Source organism: Heterocephalus glaber, unplaced genomic scaffold (assembly GCF_053883595.1).
Source record: "Heterocephalus glaber isolate CG9 unplaced genomic scaffold, H.glaber_assembly_v1.0 deba00001778, whole genome shotgun sequence".
Classification (NCBI taxonomy): domain Eukaryota; kingdom Metazoa; phylum Chordata; class Mammalia; order Rodentia; family Bathyergidae; genus Heterocephalus; species Heterocephalus glaber.
Genome location: NW_028258465.1, coordinates 314,738 through 340,501, shown reverse-complemented (window position 1 = coordinate 340,501; position 25,764 = coordinate 314,738). Strand labels below are relative to the sequence as shown.

At 45.0% G+C, this 25,764-nt stretch overlaps 1 protein-coding gene across 8 annotated transcripts in view; it reads right to left on the bottom strand.

The window, feature by feature from the left end:
- The window catches only part of Myo1b (myosin IB), a 157,933-nt gene that overhangs the window by 102,758 nt on the left and 29,411 nt on the right, over nucleotides 1-25,764 (bottom strand). For all 8 annotated transcript variants that reach the window (XM_087202659.1, XM_087202658.1, XM_087202656.1 and 5 more), the window contains exons 2-3: nucleotides 23,089-23,232; nucleotides 6,879-6,994 (exon numbers count right to left, since the gene is read on the bottom strand). In XM_087202659.1, coding sequence (XP_087058785.1) covers nucleotides 6,879-6,994; nucleotides 23,089-23,214 — 242 coding nt within the window. In that variant the 5' untranslated portion in view covers nucleotides 23,215-23,232. The remainder of the gene's footprint in view (nucleotides 1-6,878; nucleotides 6,995-23,088; nucleotides 23,233-25,764) is intronic.

Genomic DNA, 25,764 nt, shown 5'->3' with positions numbered 1-25,764 from the left:
CTAATCCGTGGTAGTCCAGAAGCAAACAGACATCCCCAAAGACTGAAGCCAACATGCTGCTTGCCTTCTGCTCATTTTGACTGGGGGCAGTCATGCATACGTAGAAAGGGGCAATTCTAGGTATGTGCAAGATGGCACCATTACACAGGAGATGCTAATCCAAGATGTCTAACGCAGGGCGCGAGCGGGCGCTCAGATTCCTCCCTGCACAAGTCGCTCCTGAGGGTGAGACTCAGGCACAGCCTCACAGGTCTCCACCCGCACCCACTGCGCTCGAGAACACGGCTCCAGAGCTATCTTGTAAGAAAACCACTGGAAATCATTTTTTCTTTCAGAAAAAACCTCCCTCCCTCTGCTCTTCTCTTCTTTTTTTTTTCCTCCTAACAGATGGTATGAACAATCTCAGTTTCTGACTACTTAAGATGAAGTATTATTTCCCTAATGGAGACTTATTTTGTTCACTACCGAGAGCACATGGTAAGCTCTCAATAAATATTTGCTCAGTAAATGAATAACTTCTCTGAAGCGGTAAGTAAAAAGCAAGCTAGATGGAAAAGCATGAAGCCCTGTTCTGCATGTGGTGTTTGGGGAGGCACTAGATCAATTAAACTTTTTCAAAAGTAAAATAAAAGGAACTTAATAAACAGCCATAGCACTATCAGAACACACACACACAACCTGTGAGAAAGCCCTTTCACATTCAACTGTACAAGAAACTTCTGCGAGAATTTGCAATCTTGTTACAAGAGCTCTTAACACAAACACAATCTTATTAACAGCATTTCAATTATGCCATAAAGTACTGGCTCTGTAAAAGGGACAGTGTGTAGGCTTTTCACCCTGAACCCTTAACTCAAACTCTGTAAACTCAACCACTTGGACATTGTGAGATATGATCAGAAATGTTCTTTATAACATTTATCTGGTTCACCTTGAATGTAGTAAAATAACAGCAGGACTAACCAGGACTCAAGAACACACAAGCGCTCTGGCAAAGCACACACCGGGCAAGAGCATATGGTCCTACAAAATCAGACTGCCACAAAGCTGGGGGTCAAAGGTTCCAGAGGCAGAAGGCTCAAGTCTGGACAACGGACATTCACATCATCAAAAGTTCTCCTGCTAATTACTTTCGTGTTAAGTGAAACTAACCAGAAATTTTCTAAAGCCTTAAGTCATTTTCCTAAATTTTCAAAATTTTATGAAGTTTTCCATTTACAAAAAATGGAAAGACTGCTTGCTTGCTTTAAGTAACACCTGTAAACTAACATAACGGGACCACATTATAGCCAAATTTAAGGACATACGATGGTGCAATTTAAGGTCATCCTCCTGAGCTATGGCTGCAGGAAGGGCTAGTGGCAGATGCCACAATACATTCTTCCTCTAGTGGCAAGTTCCCTCCAGCAGGTGCTTAGATAGCATGAACAAACAAACTGAATAAATACTTAGGGTTGAAGAGAACCACAAAAATAATATATGAGGTCTTTTACTAAAGCAGAATAAAATCCTCATTACACTGCATGGAACTTAGGATAAATGCTTCAGTAGCCCACCAAGAACTGTTTGGTTTCACTGAACTGTCAGATATAATACAAACAAAATATAATGAAAAGCGACCTAAAATCTCTTTTGTTTCATAGTTATTGAGCTCTTAAAAGCAATGCACTGAGAGGCACCAAGATGGGCGATTTCCTATAGTGTAAAAGCTTCCCCTCCTTGAGACACTGAAATGCAATTAAGCATGGAAGGAGGGTACGTGTTAGAGCGCAAGAGTAGTTCCAATAACTGCGAGGCAGGACAGGTCTCCTGGACCTGCTCAAGACCAGAAGACAAGCAGATTGTACCAGTGGACACAGGGCTCAGGGTAGGAGCTGCTGGAAGGAGAAGGCAAGAATGGCTGAGCTTGGGAGTTGGTTCCATGAAGGAGCAGCGAATTTGGGGCTGGAAAGGAGACCTAAAAGCAGACAGCACCGAACAGTAGGCCAAGGAGCTTGGGGTTCAGGCAAATAGTACTGGGCATCGCATGAAGGCTGCTGGGAAGGAGAATAAGGAGATCTGATGGCTGAGGAATAGCTGTGTCAACTGCTGCAGAGTCAAAGGCGACCACCCAACAAAGGCCAGGGGCCCGGGAACGACATGTCCAAGGGGCGCTGTCCCAGGGCCGTTCCAACTGAACAGAAGGAAACTGAACACTGCAACCGCTTCCCCCCTCTCAGCCCTCCTCTGCTCTTTCCTGTCTTCGTCACTTTGAGGCAGTTCTCAATGAATCAAGATACAGGTGATCTGTGTGAAATATGCCAGGTTCTCCCTGGGATACAATTTTTTTAAATTCTTATTTTCAAAGAATTCTTTTTAAAATCACAATGGAAACACATTCCTTACACAATCAGAAAAAGTGTAGACTTTGCCACCTGATAGAGGCACATTTTCTAGGGGATCCCACCCAGTGCCACCAGGCTCAAAGGCGCAGCTCTACAAAGGAGTCCAGACAAGGACGGGAGCTGGAGAAGGGGGTCCTGCTGAGTCCTGTGAGGGACAACTGACAATTGCTGTTGGAAGCAACTCAGGAAAGTAACCACCCTATTTTTATTTTATTCATGTATATTTCCGATTACTATATCTGAAAGTCAGGCACTTGCATAGAATATAACTTTTAAATTGGCTAAAATTCAAAGATAAATTTGGGACACTGTCTAACACTTCTTTTCTTTTTGTTTATATGGAAATAATCTGGGTGTTTTTGCAGAAAAATAGAGAACAGCTCCAGTTAGATTCCAAATAAAATGTAGATAAGTTCATTGGCAAAGTTTTCAAGCATATTGTCTAAACTCCTCAAACAGTATTCTATTCAAACTGAAACCAAATTCTCAACATGGTTACAGGGAAAGTGAATCAAAAGTGCAAAGTCAGGGCCCTGGATTTAGCTCAGTGGTTCCAGTGCCTGCCTCCTGAGTTCGATCCCTGGTACCAAAAAAAAGAGAAAAAGTGCAAGGTCATCTTAATCCATTATATCACAAAAATCCTGGGAATGCCAGGCTGGCCTTCAGTGGGGAACCAATCTAGTACAGATCCTGTTTCAAGATACCGTCAAAGATGGACATTCACAAAGAACAGTGCAGGGCTGGGGATTTAGCTCAGTGGTTCTGCCGCCTGCTTTGCAAGCCCAAGGACCCGAGTTCGATCCGCAGTACCAAAAAAAAAAGAACAGTGCAGAAAGGTACATTAAAGGAAGTGGAGAATGCCCCACCACAGAGGAGAAAGGGGTGAGAAAGAGCATGTAGGATGCTAGACATGTGTCCCACACCTCTTGTCATAACAGTTACTGTCATCATCACTTTACAGATGCCAGCGAATTATATTATTGCATATCAACCAGACAGTTATCCCTCACAACAATCCTATGCGTTGTAATCATCTTCCCATTGCAGAGAACAAATTGCTTCATTCCTCCGAGTGGAAGCTTCTTCAGTTTGCTCAGATGACAGAGCCTGTAAATGGGAGAGGGAGCCCTGGAACCCAAGTCCTGCTCAATGCACCTCAAAGGACTCTCCCCTTATTCCAATGCTGCTGAGCTTGGTGAGAAAATGCTGCTGACAGATGAGGCTGAAGTCACTCAGGTAATCCTCAGCAAGAGCTGCATTGTAGCTGGGACAAGAGCTACAGGTCTGGGCGCGGCGGGGAGGACGTCGAATTGCATCTGGGTTGGAAGGAAGAACTCTGGGGCAGAGGGAGGGAAAAGCACCCAGAGAGGAGGCTCAGAAAGTGCAGCTGATGGGGAAGGGGAGGCTGTGAAACGGGGTGGCAAGTTCACAGGCACTAGGGAAACATCCTCCTGCACCCACGCAGTGTTCTGTGGACCTGGGAAAAATTTTGCTTATTCCTGGCACACTGGGAATTTCCTTCACTTTGCTGCTGCTGGTGACTATTCCCTTTGGGGGCGAGTGGGTCCATGGGACAGCAGTGCCATGCAGCCTCCTGCAGGACTCTGCCAGGGCAGGGATAAAAACAGATATTCTGGTGCATGAACATCTATGTTCTAGAAGAGCCATCAATCAGATAACTAAACATCTTCAAGGTGGAGATTAAGTAGCAAAATAGAAGTCTGACTAGTGGGAGAGACTCTAGAGGTAAACTGAGGCCCGAGCACAGTTCTCTTGGAGGCCATGGGGTACAAGAGCACAGGTAACCCAAGGGTAGCTGAGTGGACACATACAGCACAAGGCCCTGCCACCCTAAAAAGGGGAGAACCCATTTCCAGGTGAGAGGAACAACTGATTCATACCAGGTTCAACTCCCATGAGCTATGTGACTCCGGACAAATTATTTGATCTTTCTTTAATAACTTCCACTTTTGTAATAGCATCTAACTCACAGATTCACTCTGTGAATGAAATGAGCTGTTACACTTGTATTTGGGGCCCATGCCTGCACATGGTAAATACTCAATAAACACCAGCGAGCATTAGTATTTATTATCAAAGATTATGATTTACAGTACGTAGTGAAGAAAGAAAGGAAAACATCTGAAACATACATCTCAGACAATGTGTTCTCAAACTTGAATGTACATCAACAATCACCTGGAAAACTTGTGAAGAATTAAAGAGAGAGGCTGAGGGACCAGAGTTTCCTGGATGCAGTTAGCCACGCACTCTACTCTGAAAAGCATGGCTTAAGGCCTCAATTTAAAGTAAATACTTGGGCATCACATAAAATATTTCAGTGCAAGGGCTGAACAACAGGAACAATGTTATTTATTTATTTATTGTTTTGGTTTATTTAAGACAAGGTCTCCCTATGTAGTTCAGGCTGGCCTTGAGCTCACCACAATCCTCCTGACTCAGCCTCCCGAGTGCTGGGATTACAAACATGTTCCACCACACCCGGCAAAAAGGATAATTTTATAAAACCAATTTCAAATTTTCTTTTTCTTAAGGAACAAAATAATTCGATGACTTGCAAAATCTACTTCTAGAAGAAAACCAACCCCCAAATATTGCCATGTGCTACATTACCAGGAGAAACTAGATTTCACGGCAGTTGTATATATGTATTCCTTAATCCTGAAGTCTTTTTTTTATCCAAAGTAATACAGCCAATCTTTAATCAGAGAAAAATTCCTTCTGCTACAATAGGTAAGACTTCCTGGAGGCTCTTTCTCCTCCGCGTTTCTCAACCTTGGCCCTAATGACGCTGTGACCACACAACTCTGCATCACCGGGGGCTGCCGTGTGCGCTGTAGGACAACAGCATCGCTGAACTCCACGCACCAGCAGCGCCCTCCTGGCCCCAGCTGGGACAACTGAAACTGTCTCCAGACACTGTCACATTTCTCCATGGCCAAAATCACCCCTTCATGAAAACTATCACTTTCACTAAAAAGACTGAAAACATCTTAAGCACAAGTTGGCGGCTTACACTGTTTAAAACCACGCCTAATATCCTACTGACCCATGACTTCTGACCCGCCAACATGTAAGAGTACACACATTTAGATACATTTCATGACAATGTAAGGTGTTCGCAACGTCTCGCCTCTTCCCAGTGCAGGAGGAAAACACTATGGCGAACACGCAGCAAGGATGGCGGTGATGATAAACAGCACAGCCGCGCAGAGCATGTGACTTTCCACAAAACACTCTCACACAGAGTCCCAGCCTATTGTTTGGCCGCACTTCCCAAATTATTTTAAATCTGCATCCACAATTTATAACATTAAAAAAAAAAAACAGGCCGGGGATTTAGCTCAGTGGTTTCGCCACCTGCTGTGCAAGAGCAAGGACACCAGTTCGATCCCCGGTACCAGAAAATAAAATAAAATGAAATTTTAAAAACCCAGGCTGTGCCTGCCCGGGCCCCGCTGCAAGTCACCTTGGGTCGCTTGAAGAACTGACAGTATGAAGCACTCAGATCCTGGAAAAACACTCAAATGCTCACAAAAGAGGAGGCAGGAAATGTTTCCGCCTAGGAACAAGGGGGGAGCCTGAGGCTCTCATTACACAGCTTGGCCCAACCCTGCATCTTTCTCTCTCCTTCTCTGTCAACAGCGTCAGGAGAATGTCAACAGTGAACAGATTCTTCTTGTGCAGCAGTAAACACAGCCTAACTTGAGAAATAAAGTTTACAGCGTTGTCTATGATAATGTATGAAGACTCTCCTCAATTTGGGGGGTTTTTCCATTTTTATTTGGCAAATCTGCAGTTCTAGGGACCTAGAAATCCAATTCTGCCACTGACCCACCAAACCTAAGAAAACCTCCCCCAGGTTATCTTTCTGTCTTTCAGCGCAGAAACAAAATTCCTGTGGTGTAAACTGACAGAATCACGCAAGTCAGCATAGCAGACGAAGGAATCACACAGGCTTTGGGAAGGGACCATTCACTCTAACAAAGGACCTTCTTGAAAACCAGCAAACGGGTGACTAACTTCAGGGAAGATAATTCAGTGGCCTGTTGTACTTACCTGGGGAACAACGTCCTCGAAGACTAGAAATCCAAGCATACTATTTTGGGTTCTTAAACACCATCATATAACCCAACACTTGGAATCTTTCTTGGCCCCAAAAGACTGTGAAAATGCTGCGTGGCCTTTTAATAATAATAAACAATGCACATTCTGGTTTTATTCACAAAACTAATTAGCAGCAGCTGCTACTGACACAGGATTTTTTTTTTTTCTAACAAAGTATTTTACATACAGAAGTATTCTCCCTTTAAAGAAAATAGGGTAAAACATAACTATTAACATCTACATTACTTTAACTGCTGAAAAAAGAGACAACTATTTTCCTAGACTCAAAGGAGGTAGCTGCACACATCTGTCAACTACACATCTCTGGAACAGGAGAGAAACTTAGGGCTTTCATACCGTACTTACATGTGAGGACTCAGTTCATAAAAATTTCTATTCCTGTAATCTTCCACTTTCTCTGGAGAATAAATTGGTAGAGACCGGTAGGGGTTAACGGATATGACCACATTTCCAATGTACGTCTGTAAAAGAAAGAATAAAATGTAGCTATAACAACACAGTGGGAAAAGTTTAGTGTCCTCGTGGGGCTTTAATCTCTTAAAACCAGCACTAGCTCCCTGCTTCACCGTGGATGTCACACTTCCCAGGAATTCTGTGTCTCTGCAGACAGGTGGTCAGTCACGTCTGCTCCCTCTGCCCACAAATGGAAAGCAGGTTTACACGCTGAAAATACCTTTCACAAGAAACCTCCAGATTCATTTAGGGCTTTAGATAAGAGCTCTCTGAAGCCCTGTCATACTTGCCAAAAATTTCGTCAGCAGCTACTGGCGACTGTAAGCAAGACCCTGCTCTCTGTTACAGCTTAGGCTTCCTTCTCTTTTGCCCACCCCTCACCCAGACCTAACCCTCGGGGCCACAACACTGCCCAGCGACAGCTTGGGGTCTCCACGGCGGCTCAGACCACACTCGATGCAGTGGGACAGCCACAGGTATCCCTGGGGGCTCCACACAACCTCATATTGCATCTAATGTGCTGTGGTATGAGAATTTAAGGGTACTTTCTGGCGGAGATTACACTCAAGTCAATTTTAAATTTAAAGTAAAATGTAAATGTACCTTGAGGGATCGGGGCTGCATTACAACAGACCCCAGCTAACACTCCCACACTGCAACCCTGGAGCCCTTTTATCTTCCTTTCTGTTCCAACCCTAATCCTAGCAATGCAAGTGGCATTGCTTTAGCTCCTTTTGCACAGCTCCTAGCACAGGGCCACAAGGAAAAGTCACTGAACCGTAAGTGGCTCAGCCTGGCAGCTCCACTTTTCCTTTGTTGCAACACCATAAAGATAGAAAGGAGAAATGAGATGCCAACATACAACATATATGTGTGATAACACTTTTGAAAGGAAAAGGTTCATAAAGAACAAAACACGTGAGGGATGAGGAAGGGAGGGGTCCAATTCCCACTTCCCTACCTGTCCAAAGTCAGCCTACAAAAGATAGCATTTTACAGCAACAAGTTTTTCCAGGGCTGTGACCACTGAGATTCAAGGAGAAGAAAATTAAACAAAATAGAAAATAAGGAAACATCAAATGCTCGACAGGCTAATTTTTCATACGCTTTCATCCTCTAAGAACACACAAAAAAACACAAAACGGCTGCTGAAAAACTGTTTCGCACTTACTTCTGAAATTCTGTCAGGACTCACTCCCACCTGACCAAAGAATGAATCCAACTTTTACTAGCGATCCCACTTAGATCTGACTTTCTCAAGAATGTTCCCAACGGTCCTCACCCTCCAGTGCATCCAGGCAGGTAGACCAGAGATGCCTGACCCAGATAAATGTCTGAGAGCTTCTCAACGATGTGTCGGATCCATCACATTAACAGATAGGAAAATATAATCACTGGCTATTACTTCAATATCCACTGAGTAGAAGAAAAGCCTTCTTTAGTTAAAAAAAAACAAACAAACCTGTACTCTAATTCTTTTTTAGTTAACTTCTTAAATGTGACATTTATTAAAATATATGGATTTGCTGTTTGCAGAGAAACCAATTACTAAGTTGTTTTTTAAAACCAGACTTCACAGCGGCTAACTTCTAGATAAAAATCTGCCTCTGCTGCATTCTTGCATAAAGAACAAAACTTGCTGCCTCAAATTCAAAATCAAAAGCCACATGAACAAGGCACAAGTTTCTTTTTGTTCCTTGTGCCTTTCTCTTTCCTCCCAGAGCCATCCCCACCTCCCAGAACAGGACCTGGCCTGCTGATGGCCAATAAACATTTGTTAGTGTGATGACCAATTCCGCAGCACTAAGAAAGAAGGTGCGAGCCACCACCTCTCACACAATTATCCTTGTGTTGAACTACAACACCAAATTCACTACGTCCAGGGCCCAGGGTTTTATTAAGCCTCTGTGCCATCTTTAAACTATCCCTCCATGGTAGCCTAATTGAAAAAAAGTGGCCATAAAAATTCCTCTTGTTCCTGTACTCACACCCATGCCCCCTGAAACAAGACTGCATCACTCCTATCGGGAGGCAGGCTGTACTTCTTCACCTCTGGAATCTGGACTTGTCCGTGGGACTTGATCTGACCACAGGGACATCACCAACAGAGACCCTACAGAGGCCCAAACTCATCTATGTATTCAGGTCTGCTGCTCCCAGCCAGAAGCCACAACGTGAATGAGCTCACACCAACCTGCAGAGAAGTCAGGTGCACAGCCACGGACTGCTAGCTATCAGTCATACCAGTGAGGCCATACTAACCCATCCGGCCCCAAGGAGGCCACCAGATGTCTAAAGCCACCAGCATGACCCAAGGTGAGAGCAGCAGAAGATACACAAAGCGGAACTCAGCCTAAACTGTGACCCTGGAGAACTGTGAGTCAAATACATGGCTGCTGTTCTACATCATTAATTTTTGGAAGTGGCTTGTTACGCAGCAGCAGTAACTGATACACCTGCACGGCTCAAGGGACTACAGAAGGGGCCAAGTGGGACAAGCCCTGTCAATCAAAACAGGTAAGCACCAGAAGACCCCGGCCAGGCTCTCCACTCCACTCCACGGACAGATGAGTACCCTCAGGCCCTGACCTCCTGATGGTTTGTCCTCTACTGGAAGCAGCCCTTCCTATTCAGAGGTTTCTTCCTTAGAGGTCCTATGTGCATTAGCCAAAGACTGAAACATCCCACGTGTAGCAGTGGAATAATTCAAATATTCACAGCCACAATCCTCCTTCCTCTGAGACACAGAAAAACATTCCAGGCCTGGGCAGGGCTTAAATTCCACTCCAGTTTTAGGCAGCTACTCATTCTACACTCAGGTAACTGCAGCACCAGACTGACCCTTCCCAGGAACACAAGGATGGTGACCACACGGTTCCTTTTTACACCAGGTGACATCTGGATTTAGGAATAATAACACTGTTCTAACAAATAGCTGTGCACTATTTAAAGTTGGTTTGTTTCGTATGGTATCATGAGCTACAATAGATACGAACCACATTTACCATTAAGTAGCCACCCTGCATGTCCTGGCCCATCACCACAGTGCCATCCCACTGTCCTGTGGACCAGCCTCTAATACTGGAAGGGGAAGGGGAAAGAGAAGGGGGAGGGGGAGGGAAAAGCTCCATCTTTCTATAAAAGGCACGTTCAGTTACCAGGTCTGTCTTCCATTAAATCACAAACCAAACATTCCCAATCCAAACTGATCTCCATCTCCCCATTTCAAGTACAGCATCTCTAGTGCTCCAAACCACCCGCCCTGTGAACCACCACAGAATACCTGAGAGTTCCTATGGGAATGACAGTGAAAACCGATGCCTTTCTTGGAGGGCATTAATCAATCTAGCAACCCTCCCTCCCCGCATCACAATCTGCAATCAAAGGCCATGCGGTCTGTTCCGCAAGACAGTTCTTCCAGAACTCCATTCTCACAGACTATTTCGTGGGCTCGCGAGGGAGGGGCTAGGCATCAGCACTGGGGATTTGTGGGGAGACCTCAGCGGACTTAGGAATCCCCACCTTCAGGGCTCCCCCCCCCGCCGCCAGCTTTCCTCCCAAATGCAGCCACCATGCTGCACCCGTGAACCTATCTTCTGTCTCGCCTTCCCTTGTAAACACCCCTGGGTAGTACACTCTGAAAATATTTTGAAAATAAAAGAAAAATCTTTCTAGCCTCAGTTACTTTCATTTTAGCCATATTTCTACTAAACTTGACATATGGGACATCAGCACACTACAAAAAAGAGCAGCAACAGCTGGAAATTGGGGGAGAAAAGAGGGGCCAACCTACAGCTGTGTTTTTTCAATGCCTGACGACTCCTTGTAAGAAATAAATTTTCATCACAACCCATATGCATAGGTACTATTTACATAGGCACACATACACATCTATATAAAATAAAAACTTCACATAAAACCCAAAACACCCTTACTACATGTCATGCACTGATTTTCTTTGTTCAATTCTATTCACTGTGTTTTGTTTTGCTTTTTTGGGAGCTTCACTGTGTAGTTCATGCTGGCCTTGAACTATGTAGCCCAAGCTGTCCTCAAACGCACAGCGATCCTCTTGCCTCTGCCTTCTGAGTGCTGGGATTACAGGTGTGTGCCACCGTGCCTGGCTTCACTATGTATTTAAAAAAAACCCTACTGGTCATAACCCACTAGTTTCCATGAGCCATTCATGGAATAAAACTTGCAATTTAAAAAACAGTGCTCTAAGAGCACTTCGCTTATCCTTTGAAACCTCAGTGAAAGCAAAGAAGGTCCTTGAAAAAACTAACTTATCACACGCACCTAAAAGTTTGTACACTGCTGATAAACCAGACTGAAAACTCTCAGCGAGAAAACCACAGTCCCTGATACACAAGGGAGGTGGTGTCAAGTAAAGAAGGGACCAAGGTAATTCTAAAACTATAAAAACATTTACAGTAAGACCCAAAAGCTCGGTCACTGGCTCTGCTGGCTGAGTGATGTTCGATAACACTGAGTCAACACAACTGTTTACATCTACAAGGGCCCCCAAAGTCTCAGGGCTTTGGAAAGGTGTCGGATTATGGGGCTTCTGGCTGGCTCGCCGTTCGGTGACGTCACTGTGGGCGTGGCCTCACGAGCTCCTCCCTTCCCTCTCTGCTTCCCTCCGCCATGCCACGCGCAGCTCTCCTTTGCCGGCCCCTATGCCATGCCATCCTGATTGGAGCCAGCTGACTATGGACTGAAACCGGAGGCAAAATAAATCTCTTCTTCCTCAAATTGTGGATGTCAGGTATTGTGTCTCAGGGACAGGACAAGTGACTAAGACAACTACACAGTAATCAGTGGCCAAAATGAGAAAAAGCAGACTGTTTTTGCTAACAAGGACACATTTAGTTCATCTGGGGAAGATGTCTAAAGAAAAAGTGAAATGGTGAAGCACAGCTTTAACATCTTGCAAGTCTCAGTAACACAGACTATTCTTCCACGCCCCAGGATAAACATTAGCACTGTCAACACACACAGCAGAATCAGAATAATTTCACATCATTTATACTGTAGCTCTTTCTGGATAATATTAAGATCTTTGGTGCCCTACAGCCTGAAAGTTGACATTTCAATTCCCCATGTGAAATTAAAAATAAAATTATAACTAAACTATAAAATACATGTCATGAAACCCTATAATGACCTGTTTTTACCAGATGACTACTTTGATTTTTTTTGAAAGATCAAATTCTTCCAAAATGGGTATTTTAAGCTTCTGTTTTGCTGGGGCTCTACCGAGGTATCCCATGTGCCTACCCTACTGCAGTTCATTATTTTCTTCAGAATGAATTTGCATATTTGTTTACTTATCTCCAGAGTTCCTTAAAAACTCATCCCCAATCCATTAAAGTGCTTGCAATTAATATCTAGTTAAGCACCTTTTTACTGACTCAGCATGAGACAGCGATGAATTCTCTAACTGAATGACCATACCAATGGCACAAAAGGGGAGACCTGCCCACCTTGTGTATTAGGACAAGGAGCCCAGAATCGGTTCTCTTTTCCGTAGAACACACAATCTAGGTTGTCTGCTAGGAACAGGGGGAAGATCTGGAAAACAGAGTCCAAAATGAACGCCTCCTTCCAGGATGCTGAATTAGAGGATATCTTCAGCCTTTGTACAGGAAGCACTACCCTGCTGGACACAGCCTGCCACTGGGCCAGCTAAGGAATGCTGAAATCCTTGTGCCTCCAGGAATGAACAAAAGAAGGAAGAAAAGCACCTTCTCACCCAGGGAAAAGTTTTCATCTCAACAGAAAAGATTTAATCATCAGCAACCCTTAACGTCAGAGAAATAAATCAAGAAAGTGGCAAAGTAGCAGCCAATATTTGCTTAAATATCTCATTTAATTCTAATTATTTCATCTAAAGTGACTTCAAAGAAATACTGAAGAAGGTGTGAGAGTCCTCTAAGTCCCAGTGGCCCTCTGATGTAATTAACAATTTCAATCCAGAATGGGCCAGGTCTCAGAAATAATCCACCACAAGGCTACACAATCAAACTGAACAATCACACACTGAGTTTAACGAGCAGGCAACAAATCTACTAAGGGCCCCAGTTTCATCACGTTAGCCATACCAGGAAATGGAAGAAGCCACCACTCCCATGTATCGATGCACTTGAGAAGTTCATAATATAGATGAGGAATCAAGCCTCCTGACAGTGAAACAAAGCTTAAGGGTTATTCACTACCCCAATACTAAAGCAGATGAAAGAGGCTTCAAGTTTACTGCCTGAACGAGTGCTCTGCATCTGGAAGAAACTGCAGAGGCCCAGGAAACTCCGGGGAAGACAGAGGACTTGGTGTACCCAAAGGATGGACGTAACTCTGATAAAGCAACATCCCTCAAAGACAGCACATGTGTCTCCTTCAATGTTGTTTAAGGTATGAGTGCCAGGAACTCTGTTCTCTATACACCCATGTGCACAGCAGCATGATTCACAATAGCCAACCGGGTGACCCCCGGGTTCAGGGAAAGGTGAATGGATAAAATGAAACATGGCAGATACCCACAATGGAACATGCTCAGTTTGAAGAAGGAAAGAAATTCTGACAGCTGTGAGAAATTAGAGCAAACCATGGTCAGCAACACAAAGGCCTACCCAAGCCATGTCAGGGAAAGGGAAGTAGGGGAGGGAGGGAAGAGAAGGAGGGAGACAGAGGGAGAGACAGACAGACAGGAGGAATTGTAGAGAGGCTGAGCTTCCATCAGAGAGCAGTTTTAAGGTAAAAGTTGGTGTGCTGCCTGGGAATCTGATGATGAAATAACTGAACTGGAATCCAGATCACCCTCACTTACGGGTATTTAAGCTCTTCATTTAGATCCTATGTCTCACCCTATCAGTCCTACTTCAGATCTATATGGAAAACTATAAACTGTGGCTCCAAATGATCTGGGAACTTTTCACTTCAGTGTGAAGCTGGGCACATTATTTAACTTCTCCCTACCGCACTTTCCTCTCACACATGGGAAAAATACTAATTCCTCCTTCATCTAATTTTGAGGATGAGATTGCATGCCAAAGCACGAAACACAGCAGACACAGAGCAAGTGCTTCATAAACAGGACCTGTCGTGATTACACAGTGGGGCTCCATGTGAATCTACTGGCCGCTGTAAAACACCCAACGGGGATTCAACCACACAGATGAAATATGTTCCTCCCCTCGCTGAATGGACAGCTCCTGTAACGCCAAAGTCTTGAAGACTCTTACAAAACAGTAGGACCTGAGGAGTTATGAGATGCGCACATGAGGTTCGTCTGAAGGAAAGTCATTAAACTTCTGGGACACTGGGAACAAGACTATGTGGGACAAGTTGGTGGGAATCTTCACACATGACAAGAAGTTATTCTTATCATGGAAAAGACTGTACCCTCTTCCTGGGTCTTGGATTTGGTCACAAAACATTAATATATCATGTACCTTGGTGTTTCTAACTTGTCATCTGTGAGACTTACCAAATTTCCTTGGAAAGGGACTTTGTCTTGTTTTGTGTTAAGACATACTGTGGCCTGCCAAATGCTTTGGCTGTTTTAAACAGTTCAGAATTGTGTAAAACGGCCCAGGTGAAAATTACAGATGTACGATCAATGATAGATATAAGTGTCTACCAGTACTTACAGCGTCAAAACTGGAGTCACACATGTACACCAGACACTCCCAGCCTGAGAAGCGCATTTATGCTGCGCAAGCTATTCAGTGTCTGACACTACTCGCACCCCATCTTTTCAGGCAAAGTGCTTGGGGCACGGGGTTGAGAGAACTTACCCACGGTCCCACTCAGGGGGAAAGGCAGCGTTTCGGCTCACATTGCCAAGCTGAGTGCTAGGACTGAAAACTTCGATTCTTCAAGCTCTGGGAATTCACAAGCACACACAGAAAACCCTGGAAACCTTCTCCACGCTACCGAAGTGGGACCCACGAGAGTGCATCAGCGCGTCCTATTGTCTGTCCCGCTTCCCATGCTGCTGCCCTCACTTCCTCCGTGGCCAGCAGATTCCCAGACACTTACAGCCTGCCTGCCCAGAGCCCACCGTGCGGCTCTCACACTGTCAGCACCAGCATCCTGCCTCTGCTGGGGCTTTCTCTCCAATGCTTCTCAGTCTGTTCATCTTCTGACCCACCCTGTGCCTTACACCTCTGGCCACAGACAGGCCCAGGAGTCGTGTAAACCACGCTGCAGGAGACATCTTTGGGCAAGCTGCTCTGGTCCCGTCTGAGACATGCCTGCACTGCCATCAAATTACCATCTTTCATTCCTGGGCTGCCAGTCATTTCAGACTATAAATTAAAGAACTATATATGAGCTTCATGCCACTCTGAAATGCAGGCTAAAAATATCACCCCAGGCAACCTTTATTTTAGAGCAGGATGATATAATACCATCACATCGTCTTAGAAACACTCTGCAACCAGACAAGTCTTTTCTGAACACGCGCCCTTCTCCAGACCTAGCAAAGCTCCTTGCCAGGGTACAGTGGTCCTGCCTCACGGGTACACCGCTTCCTGCAAGCCCTGAAAATGGCGTGATGTGCTTAACTCAAAGTGGTCACACAACAAAAATGAAATCTGTGGGATGAACGCCAAAGAGAAAAGGAGAGTGGGAGGGAAACACAAACGGCAGGGAAGAGGGGAAGAAAGACTTTCGCATGGTTTGGTGGTGGCCCAAGTGAGTCCCCCAGCGGCTCCACACCCAGAAGCCTGGTCCCAGGTGTGGCTGTGTGAGCTGAGAGCCTTTTTAACGAAGGTCACTGACGGGCGACTCCTAGGCAGGGACGGGTTAGTTCCCGGGACAGAGTTGCTCCAATGGTCCCACTGGCATCTCGCCTGCTACTCTGGCCACGGCCTTTCTGCTACTCTGCCTTGTTAGGACACAGCCAGGAGACCCTCCCCAGGAGGCTAAGACAGTGCTGTTGAGACCCGCCTGACTCATGAGCCAAATAATCTCTACTCTTCATATATACAGTCTCAGATACTCTGCTAGAGCAACAGAAAACAGTCTAAGCAAATCTAGCTAGAGAAAACCTTAAGGGCCGAAACCTTGAAGAAAAGCCATATTGTATCCACCTCTTACTGAGTGTCCACGGGAGACTAAGATCCCCACCACAACTCAACAAGCATCACAATGCCTACTTCATGGATAGGATTACTTGCAATTGTTGCAGTGGTTGTGAGTGCCAGACTCAAACTTCACTCTGTATGCCAAAAGCCCATGCCTTTCCCATGATGCCCAGGGTCTAGCCCACCTCCACCCCTCCCAAAGCAGAACTGAATGGCTTCCTCTTTCTCCTCCACCTTATGCTCATCAAGGTGAAGGGCCAAGAGCAGCTGTCAATCACCCACATACATGAGCATCATGCACTCTTCTTCCAAGACCATCTCCCACCGTCCAGAGGGGCAAACATCCCCTTGTTGCAGTCACTGTCCTAAGACTTGCAAGCACTGGGACCATGCGTGACTTCAGAACCAAAAGCCCTTATTCCCCTTCTCACTAGTTCCTTCACTGTCCAGTGCTAATTTTTTTTGAGGCTGGGTCTCACTGTGTAGCTCAGGCTGGCCTTGAATTCACTGTAGCCCAGACTAGCCTCAAACTCATGGCAATCCTCCTGCCTCAGCCTGCCAAGTGCTGGGAGGTGTGTGCTACCACGCCCGGCTGAGTGCTAATTTAATACATGCCAGGAATATCGATTATCACTTCCATTATTTGTCCAGATCATTGTGAGACTGCCTTGTTCCAAATCCTACATATTATTCAACATCATACCCAAATATTTTTCAAACTGAGAAGGCTTTCATATCAGTGGTAGCATTTAATGCTCACGGAAAACTGTAAAATGAGGAGGGCTATCGTGAAAAACAGGAACTATGGAGCCAGAGTCCATAAATGCAAATCCCAACTCCATCTCCTACCTGTTGTGGGACCCTGGACAAGTTACACAGCCTTTCTGAGCCTCATTTCTAGCATGTATAAATGAAGATGATTTAAAATCCTGAACCACAAAGGACTCCATAAGAATTAAATGAACCAAAACGTGTCAAATACTTCAAGAGCACCTGGTACCAGTAAAGACAGAATCGATGCTCACTGTTACCCTTTATCATTTTGCCAATCCGAAAAGTCTTCGACCAGCTTAGGGACTTTCACCGGGTCTCACGGACAAGAGGACTTCACTCCCTGGTGCCACCACACTGCTCCCAAGAAAAGAGACTCCTGCCAGGTCTTAATTTCCTTCCAGCTGAATTTCACATATGGCTTATCCAGATTATTTAAATTAATATATTATAAACATACAGACATTTCCAGTACTATACTGGGCTTGAATGATGAAATAACTCGTTAGTACATAACAGAAAAATGTGTATCCACTCGGACAATTCAAAGAAGCAGCAATTCTCCAATCACCAAAGGTTTTAGGAAGGCTTGTTTGGGGCATGACTGATAAACTGTTGACAAAAATGACTCTTACTACACAAGTGTCCAAGAGATAGACTGTGCTCAGAAGCTAGACACAACGTTTGTCTTGGGCCTCCCAATTCACTGTTTCGCACCATCTTTATCAGGCCTTCTGTAGTTGTGTCTGCATGCCCAACACCAGCCACACTCCGGGAAGCACAGGGCACTGGTTTGCCACGTCTGTCTTCATGGCCACCTCTCCAGGAAGTGCAGTTGGCCAGGTGCTGCTGTGGGCAGAGGGCTCCCACACGACAGACCCGGGTGCACCCCTCCGGGGGCTTCTGTCACCCTCTCTCCTCCCTGCTTGGCCTGGGTGAGCTGGATGTGGCAGGAATGACTGCTGAGCATACTCTGAAAAACCACACACCCCCTCCGGACCGCTATAACTTCTGGGAAGGGGCCTGGGCCACCAATAGAAGAAAACCACATTTTCATGCCACGTAATGCTTGTACTGTTTGAAATTTTGTTCAAAAGTGTTAATTTTGCTATTTTTTTAACAAGACTTTTCTAAAGGAAATTTTAAAATAAAAAACCAAAAACTTAGAGAACAGCTCCATAGTCAGGATAACACACACTTAGACTTTGAACTCCAGCTCTGATCCCTGCCACCAACTGCCCCTAAGCTTGGACAAGGCTGGACTCTCAGGTGACCGCTTCCTCACAGCCGGTGGGACCCTGAGCAGAGACTCGGACAGCTAAGCCAGGCCTAAACTCCTGACCCGCATAAACAGTGACAAGACATACCACGTTAGCCTAAGGTGCTAAGCTGTGTGGCCGAGTTTTTGGCAGGAAGGAAAACATAATTCATTAATGGCAAAAATAAATATTCCCAGGAATATAAGTAATACCCGTACAGTAGGGGTGATCATATGTACAAATGAAAAGTGTTTTTGAAATTTCAAATAAATATATGTTAACCAGCTTTGCAGTATTTAAACCAAATAAACAGTACAAGTGATTCCATTCTTATGAGGATCCTAATTCTACTAATTTCTAAAACTTAAGACAATTTTTACTAGACTTTCAAAGCAGACACAAATACAATTAGTTTAACACAAGATCCTAAAATTGGACTAATTCAGACCTCTGCATTTGGATGATCCTCGACCTAACAATTCAGATAGAAAACAAACTAAATTTACCGTGGTTGGCACCAGAAATACTTCTTGTAAGGGAACAGACACCTTGGTTCTTTCATTTCCAAATCTGTCCTCCTGGGCCTTGTTCTTCCTAAATTGCAGCTTTCCTATTCCTGAGCAGAACCGCAGTCCTGACCAGTCATCCTAAAAACAGAATGCATCTGGCTGGGTCTGTGCCCGGTCATCCCCAGTGTGACAATAGATGTCCACACGAAATCCTGCCAGCCCTGCAATCCAGCCTGAGAGTGGACGGGGAGGCCAGAAGAAGGTCTGACAAAGGACAGAAAGCATTCAGAATAGCACTCTCGGGAATGTCAGGAGCAGCATTTCCCAGCTATTGACCCTACAGAGCCTGCCAAGCCATGGCGCATCCTGCAGCTGCTCCCAGCTTGAACCACGCTCCACCAAGAGGGTTTAAGAAAAGCAAACAAAGTATCTGACCCAGGTGTCCCCCACCTGGCTCTCCACCCTCTCCAGCCGCAAGGGCCAGAGCCCTTCCTGTGAAGACATCTGTGACTGACCCATTTCTAGGGACTCTGCAAGGCCCGAAACAGCTAGGGACCAACCCAGTGCTATTTAAACCACTATGTGAACCTACAAGCAAAGAATAGAAATTCCAGAGCATGCATTCACTGCAAAGACTGTATCATGTTAAAATAAACCATATGCACTGCATTACAGAAGAGGACTCTTGAGTTGCTTTTGGAAGCAGAAATGTCAGCAAAACTTTCCTACAGCATGCTGATAGACTTCAACTCTGTTGCACAACCTACTATTCCTTCTACCATTAGAAGTCCACCAGCAGAAAAGTCCAGGAAGCCCTGTGCTCTGCTTCCCACCAGGCACACCCTTTAGCATGGTACCAGCCTCAATAAAACTACACTGCATGACCAAACCAGTGTGGGGTTCACAGCAGGTGGCCTGCTCAGCATACAGTCTCCTTCCTTCTTCCTGCTGTGTGGACAGATCTATTCAGCTGCTCCCCACTCCTTCCCAGCCAGCCCATCTATTTTAGAAAAAGTTGGCCCATCGGATAGAGGTGGCCACACAAGTCCACAGCCTCCCTGGAGCCACCAGAGCCAGCCTCAGGACTCTGGCTGGGAATGCATGCATGCCCATGAGCAGGGCATGTGGAAGCAAAGCCCAGAATGTACCAGCAACCGTGGAAGCAATGCAGACGCGGATAGGCAGCAGCTGACGCATGAAGTCCTGGAGGACACCAGAGAGCTACAAGGTCAAATCGATTCTGAAAGCATAACTACATCTGGCCTAGCAGATATCTCCTCTTACTGTTGAAATCAGGTTGGGCTGGGTGTTTGCCACTTGCAATCAACACAACCTAACACAACCTGATGTTCTCACCAGATTCAAAAAGCCTCTTCCCACCTCGCGTTTCAGGTTCAGTGCGACAGGATCATAGGAGGGCCCCTCTGAGGCAGCCAGGGCACATCCACAGACCACGAGGGGCTGTGGCTGCAGTCAACTGGACAAGTCACATCCAGGGCAAAGCAGCCCCCAGGAGAGGACCACAAAATGAGGTCTGGGTCTCATTTCTTGACATGGGGAGAGAGGAAGGGGAAAGGTAGGCGGATGGCAGGGTGGAGGACGAGTTTCGAGACCCACGGCTGGCTCTCCACCGAGGCTGCTGAAGCTGTGGCTGCACCCAGCGTTTAAAAGTCTGAGTTGGGTATCACGGTTCAATATACTGGCCTGAATCATCCAGATGGTCAGTCCAAGTATAAAACAAAGGTATGAGACTTTACAAGATTATTTTTCTAACTGTATCTACATTTTCTGAGAAAGAACTTTAAAAAAAAAAAAAAGCGAGGTACAAGCCAGTGAAATGTTGCACATCTTATTAGCATGGCCTTGGGTACTAGGCTAAACAACTGTGCAGCAACCCACGAACAAAAGCAAAGCAGGAATGTTATAAAGAACAAGAGCCAGAAATAGATTTCCTTAGGGTGAGCCATGTGACATTTGGGGCTGGGGAGCATGGTAATCAAATTTATCATGCAGTATTTTAATGATTACAAAGGAATATGTGCCTAGTCCCGCAAATCAGAGGTCTGAAGAGCATTCTCCCCATTCCCATATCTTCTCCTACCCCACCACGGGACCCAAAGCTGTACAGTCAGAAATCCTCCCATATAAGAAAATAGGGTCATACCATAGACATTACACTATAATATGCTTTAAAAAAAAAACAAAACTGAAAACAGAGAGTGCCTCCCCTAACACGATGTGTGTTTAAATTCAACACAATGAAGACACATCTTATGCAAAGAGTAGTGCCCCAGTACCGTGGAAAACTTTCATCGGTATCAATATCTGGAAGCTAAAGTTAATTTTCTGCTTTTATTTTATAACCAGAAAGGGCATTCCAAAATTAGTTTAGAAAATAAAATTATGGAGGGCTGAAACCCAGACATTGTGTCTGCTGAAGACTCATGAATGTTAACACTTGGCATTTTGTTAAAAGAGGGATTGTTTTATTTTTAGTGGCCACAACAAATCAGGTATTCAGCGCACCTAATGTTCCACCCTCCATCCTATTTTCAATTCATCTAAAAGTGAACTGTGCTTCTTAGAGCCAAAAAGAAAACTGATCAACGTTACGATATAATCAATTCCACCTATCTGCATCTCGGAGCCCCAGATTTAAAGGCTGCCTTTTATTTGATATCAGACCACACTTTCAATTAAAGCCGCACAACCATCAGGCTTCCCCACCTGAAATCAGAACCTCTACCCAGGGAGAGAAGGTGACCCCAGGCCTTGGTGCCAAACCAAACAATGCCACTTCCCTGCTCTCCAGCAGCAGCTTCTACCTCTTCCATGTGGACCAGCATTTTAAATAACCTCTGTAACTACACCTCAGTTTACTATCCAGATATCAAATTAATATTCCAAAAGCAGGATTCACACATCTCATGTTACAACCTCCCTCACCGCCAACACCCCCGTCAGGAAGAAGAAAAAGTTCGATTCCCAAACGAAAGCTACTGTGCCCAAAGTTCTTCTGGAAACGCGCTTGGTGCTATGGTCTGAGAGTTGTGTGCATGGGAAACCAGGGCGTTGAGAGCTGATCACCAACATGATGGCTCAGGAGGTGGAGCCTGCAGGAGGTGATGAGATCCTAAGGCTGAGCCTGCTCGAAGAGATCAGGGCTCTGATAAAAAAGGCTGCACACAGCAGCCCCCCTCCACCACGGGACACAATGAGAAGACGGCATTTATGGAGCAGACACTGAATCCATCAGCCCCTTCATCCTAGAATTCCCAGAACCATGAGAAATAAATCTCTGCAGTTTACAAACTACCTAATGTACAGTATTTTGCTATAGCAGCCTAGATGAACTAAGACAGCTGGATATGGAGGAAAGAAAGGTATACGTGATGAAAACTCATACAACTTATAACTGTGCACATGCTTTTTAAAATGTATTAGTTCCATTAGAGTTATATATGTTCCCCTATTTATATCATGTTATGATGTTTTATTTCTTTATATTTCCTCCTCAAACTGACAGAAAAACGAACCCTGAACCAATAAACCAGTTCTTCAGATGAGCACTGTTCAAAGAGGGAAAGAAAATTCAGGCACAAGACAGAAACCCACTGAAACTACTTCCCTCCTCCCTTCCTGTTCCTTTCTCTGCAACCCGTATGGGTAACCAAGGCTGTGTTTCCTTGGCTGAGTTAAGAGCACACTTTCACCTCCCGAGTGCAAGAGCTGTGTTTTATTTCAACTCCTGAAAGGCCACTTAGAAATGTATTTTTTATTCATGCTCTAGAGAACCTGCCAAAGCAGCACTATGAAATCCTTTACAGAGGATGTTTGCAATGCAGGTGTCTGTTATTGTATATACATTTACACAACTGCACTGCTGTGTCCACTGAGAGCATGCCCAGCCCATCTCCAGGGACCAAGCACCTATCCTTAAGTGGTAAAATAGACTCTCCTAATGACACATGTCAAGAAGGTTCACATCTTTTTGGAAAGTTTACTGTCTTGAATTTTAATGAGTAGCTTTTCTCAATGATTAGACTTTGCTAATCCTATTCAGGAAGACTCTGAACAGATGTTCTTCCAAGAGTAGGAACTAAGTCATTCCGGCGCCTGCCTCGCAAGCGCAAGGTCCCGAGTTCGATCCCCGACAAAAAAAAAAAAAGAGTAGGAACTAAACTCTTCCCTTCCTTTCCAGTGCAAGACTGTGCCTTGGGAAAGAGGGGGTCAGCAAACATTCAAAACTCTATAAGGGGGCCGGGGATTTAGCTCAGTGGTGCCGCCACCTGCCTCACAAATGCAAGGTCCCAAATTCGATCCCTGGTACCAAAAAAAAAAACCTCTATGAGGGATAAACAAGTACCTCTGGTCTCTAAGGAACAGAGGGGGGAAAAAAGAGTGAGGTAGAAAAGCCTTCTGTCTGCCACAAAATGCGAAGCCTAAACACCACACGTGGTCTCCCTATACTCACATATATCTCATTGTGGTCGAAACGCTTCTTGAGGTTGTTGATGAAGGTCTCCTCATTGAGAGGTTCCAGGAGAACCATATCTCCAACTCCAATCATGTTGTCCAGAAGTGATGTTTTCACCTCCATTTTGGCCACAGTCTGCGGCTGGAGGAGAGAGGAAAAGGAATGGGTTTAAATGAGGGACAATGTTTCAGATGGGTTCTTGGCACTGCTGGAGAAATGACCCTCAGCGGCCTCACAAAATGTCATAACCTCTGCTCCTTCCCACTACGTCAGGAGCTTTTGCCTTGATGCCACTGCTCCATTGGCCAAGCTTTGGCCGAAACTGAACCTCCTTCCCAGTCCACCTCCCCAAGCAAAGTCCATGCACAGAAAGAACAGCTAGGAAACCATATCTCCACGATCTCTAGACCATATGCTCTCCCCAAGTGAGATTGCAAACTGTCAGCAAAGGAACCCAACCCGTCCTTCCCTCGGGCCAAGCAAACCAATGTCAGACCTGAACTGTGAACCTCCTTCTGAACCTCCTTCCTGGGGGATAACATCTGCCAGCACTGCACCACAAAGCTGAGTGCATTTCCCCAAGAAATACTGTTTGCAAAATGTCCACGGAACTTGACATGCACAAATTAATTCAATCCTCACAATAGCTCTACAAGGTAGGCATTGTTATCTCCATCACCAGAAAAGTGAAGCTCACAGAGATTAAGAACCTTACTGTAATTACTTTCTGCAGGTAGCGTTAATCACATCACCACGCATAACATTGCATTTATGGGAAAAAATATTCCACACACGCAAAACTAACTCAGAAAACACAACCAACTGTAAATGATGCCTACAGTATTAATATAACCTGCCAAGAGTGACTTCTGCATTTTTAATCCTCATCCCAACAGACATGCCACCATGCCAGCAAAATCAAGTGGACAGGAAATGATTGGCCAAAAACATTACAGTTTCCCTTTGGCTGAATGGGAAAGACTACTGAGGCCACAACCTGCCCTCACTCCTAACATACATGCTGGCATGGCACAGGGGAACACTAAATCCCCAGGGCTCTCAATGTGACCGCTGCAGAGAGTACTGAGTTTCTTTCAACATTTGAACACAACAGCATGTATGAAGTGTACATAGCATGTGGCATATGCATGTGCTCATCTGTGGTACTTTTTCTAAAATCACCAAGATATAGAAATAAACTCACCTGGGCCATTCTAAATGGCAGCAACACAGAAGACAGCTCTATATAACTTCTGTCCGAATGCTGCAGAACACTTGCGTACACTCACAAACACTTACACGCGTGCACACCCCAGCAGTGAGTGCAAAGCACTCTTGTCCCACAGGGAGGCTGATCCGCTAGCTCAAGTCTTAGCAATTTACACAAGTGTCCTCTCTTCTAATCTAGAACACCCAGCAGATGTCTCAAAGGCAACAGAAACTACATTTAGTTGGAAGGTCTCCAAGACAACTGGAAAGGAGTAGTAATTGATTATTATTCAGGGCTAGTAATTCATCTGAAGCCACAAACATATGTTTCATTTCTGACCATATTGAAAAAAAAATTTTTCTGGCTCTGGGAAACCATAAAAGAACACTAAGATGAAACCAAAAGATTCTCCAACAAACAAGAACTACCAAGAGGGAAGTATTTAACACTCATAAGAAAAAGAGAGGAATTATTTCATTAATTGTTTAAAATTTCATGCCAACTACACCTGGCAGAAGTAGTTCCAGACATCACTAAAACACAACAATGCTGTCCCAAGAATGGTTGTGTTTTGCAGCAGGCCAGGCTCTGTTTTAGAACAGAGCAGATGAGGGTGGGAGGCAGCTGCTGTTTTCTGGGCATGGAGCAGGAGCCTGGAAACAGCGGGGCTGGTGCCAACGACCCCGGAGAGGCGTGCACAGGGACAGCGCTGAGTGCCCAACCTTTGTCTCCATAAATCAACCCGAAATCAGGTTTCCAGTTCCCAGACTCATGTGATGCCAAAAACACTCGAGTTGCAATGCATTACATGTAATTTGGCAGACAAGGGAAGACGAGGGAAGGCGGCTGAGAGGTTAAGAGGAAAGTCAGCCGAAGGAGGAGGGTTTCAAAAATAACTACCTCAACCCAGCAATTTCAATTAAGCAAGGTGGCTGAGTGGGAACCCTCTGCCCCAGGTGGATCTTGGTACGTGGTCTATTTACAGGAACAGCTGCACAAAGACAACAGCACTCTGCTGCAGGTAGTTACGCAGCTGATCTAACTGCACCCAGACCTGCTTCACCACGCAGCATATCCAGACACAAGTTTCAAGAAGGTTTGTGGGGCTCCTAGTTTTCACACCTCTGTCGCAATCTCATAGTCCAAAGTGGAAGGAGGAGAGGGGAGGCCAAGACAAATGCTGTTACAGGCACTCAATCAGAAGCGGAAAACTGAAAACACAATTTTTGCAAACCACGATATAACACCAAAGCAAACCGAAATGAAATCTTGGAAGGGGCCTATATGTCCATCAATAGATAACGGGATAGAGAAAATGTGGTATTTATACAAAATGCTATAAAGAAGATAACTCTGAATCATTTTGTAGGAAAACAGATGCACCTTGAGACTATAAGGTCAAGTGAAATAAATCAAGACACACAAGCTTAAATATCGCATGGCTTCTCTTCTACGAGAAACCT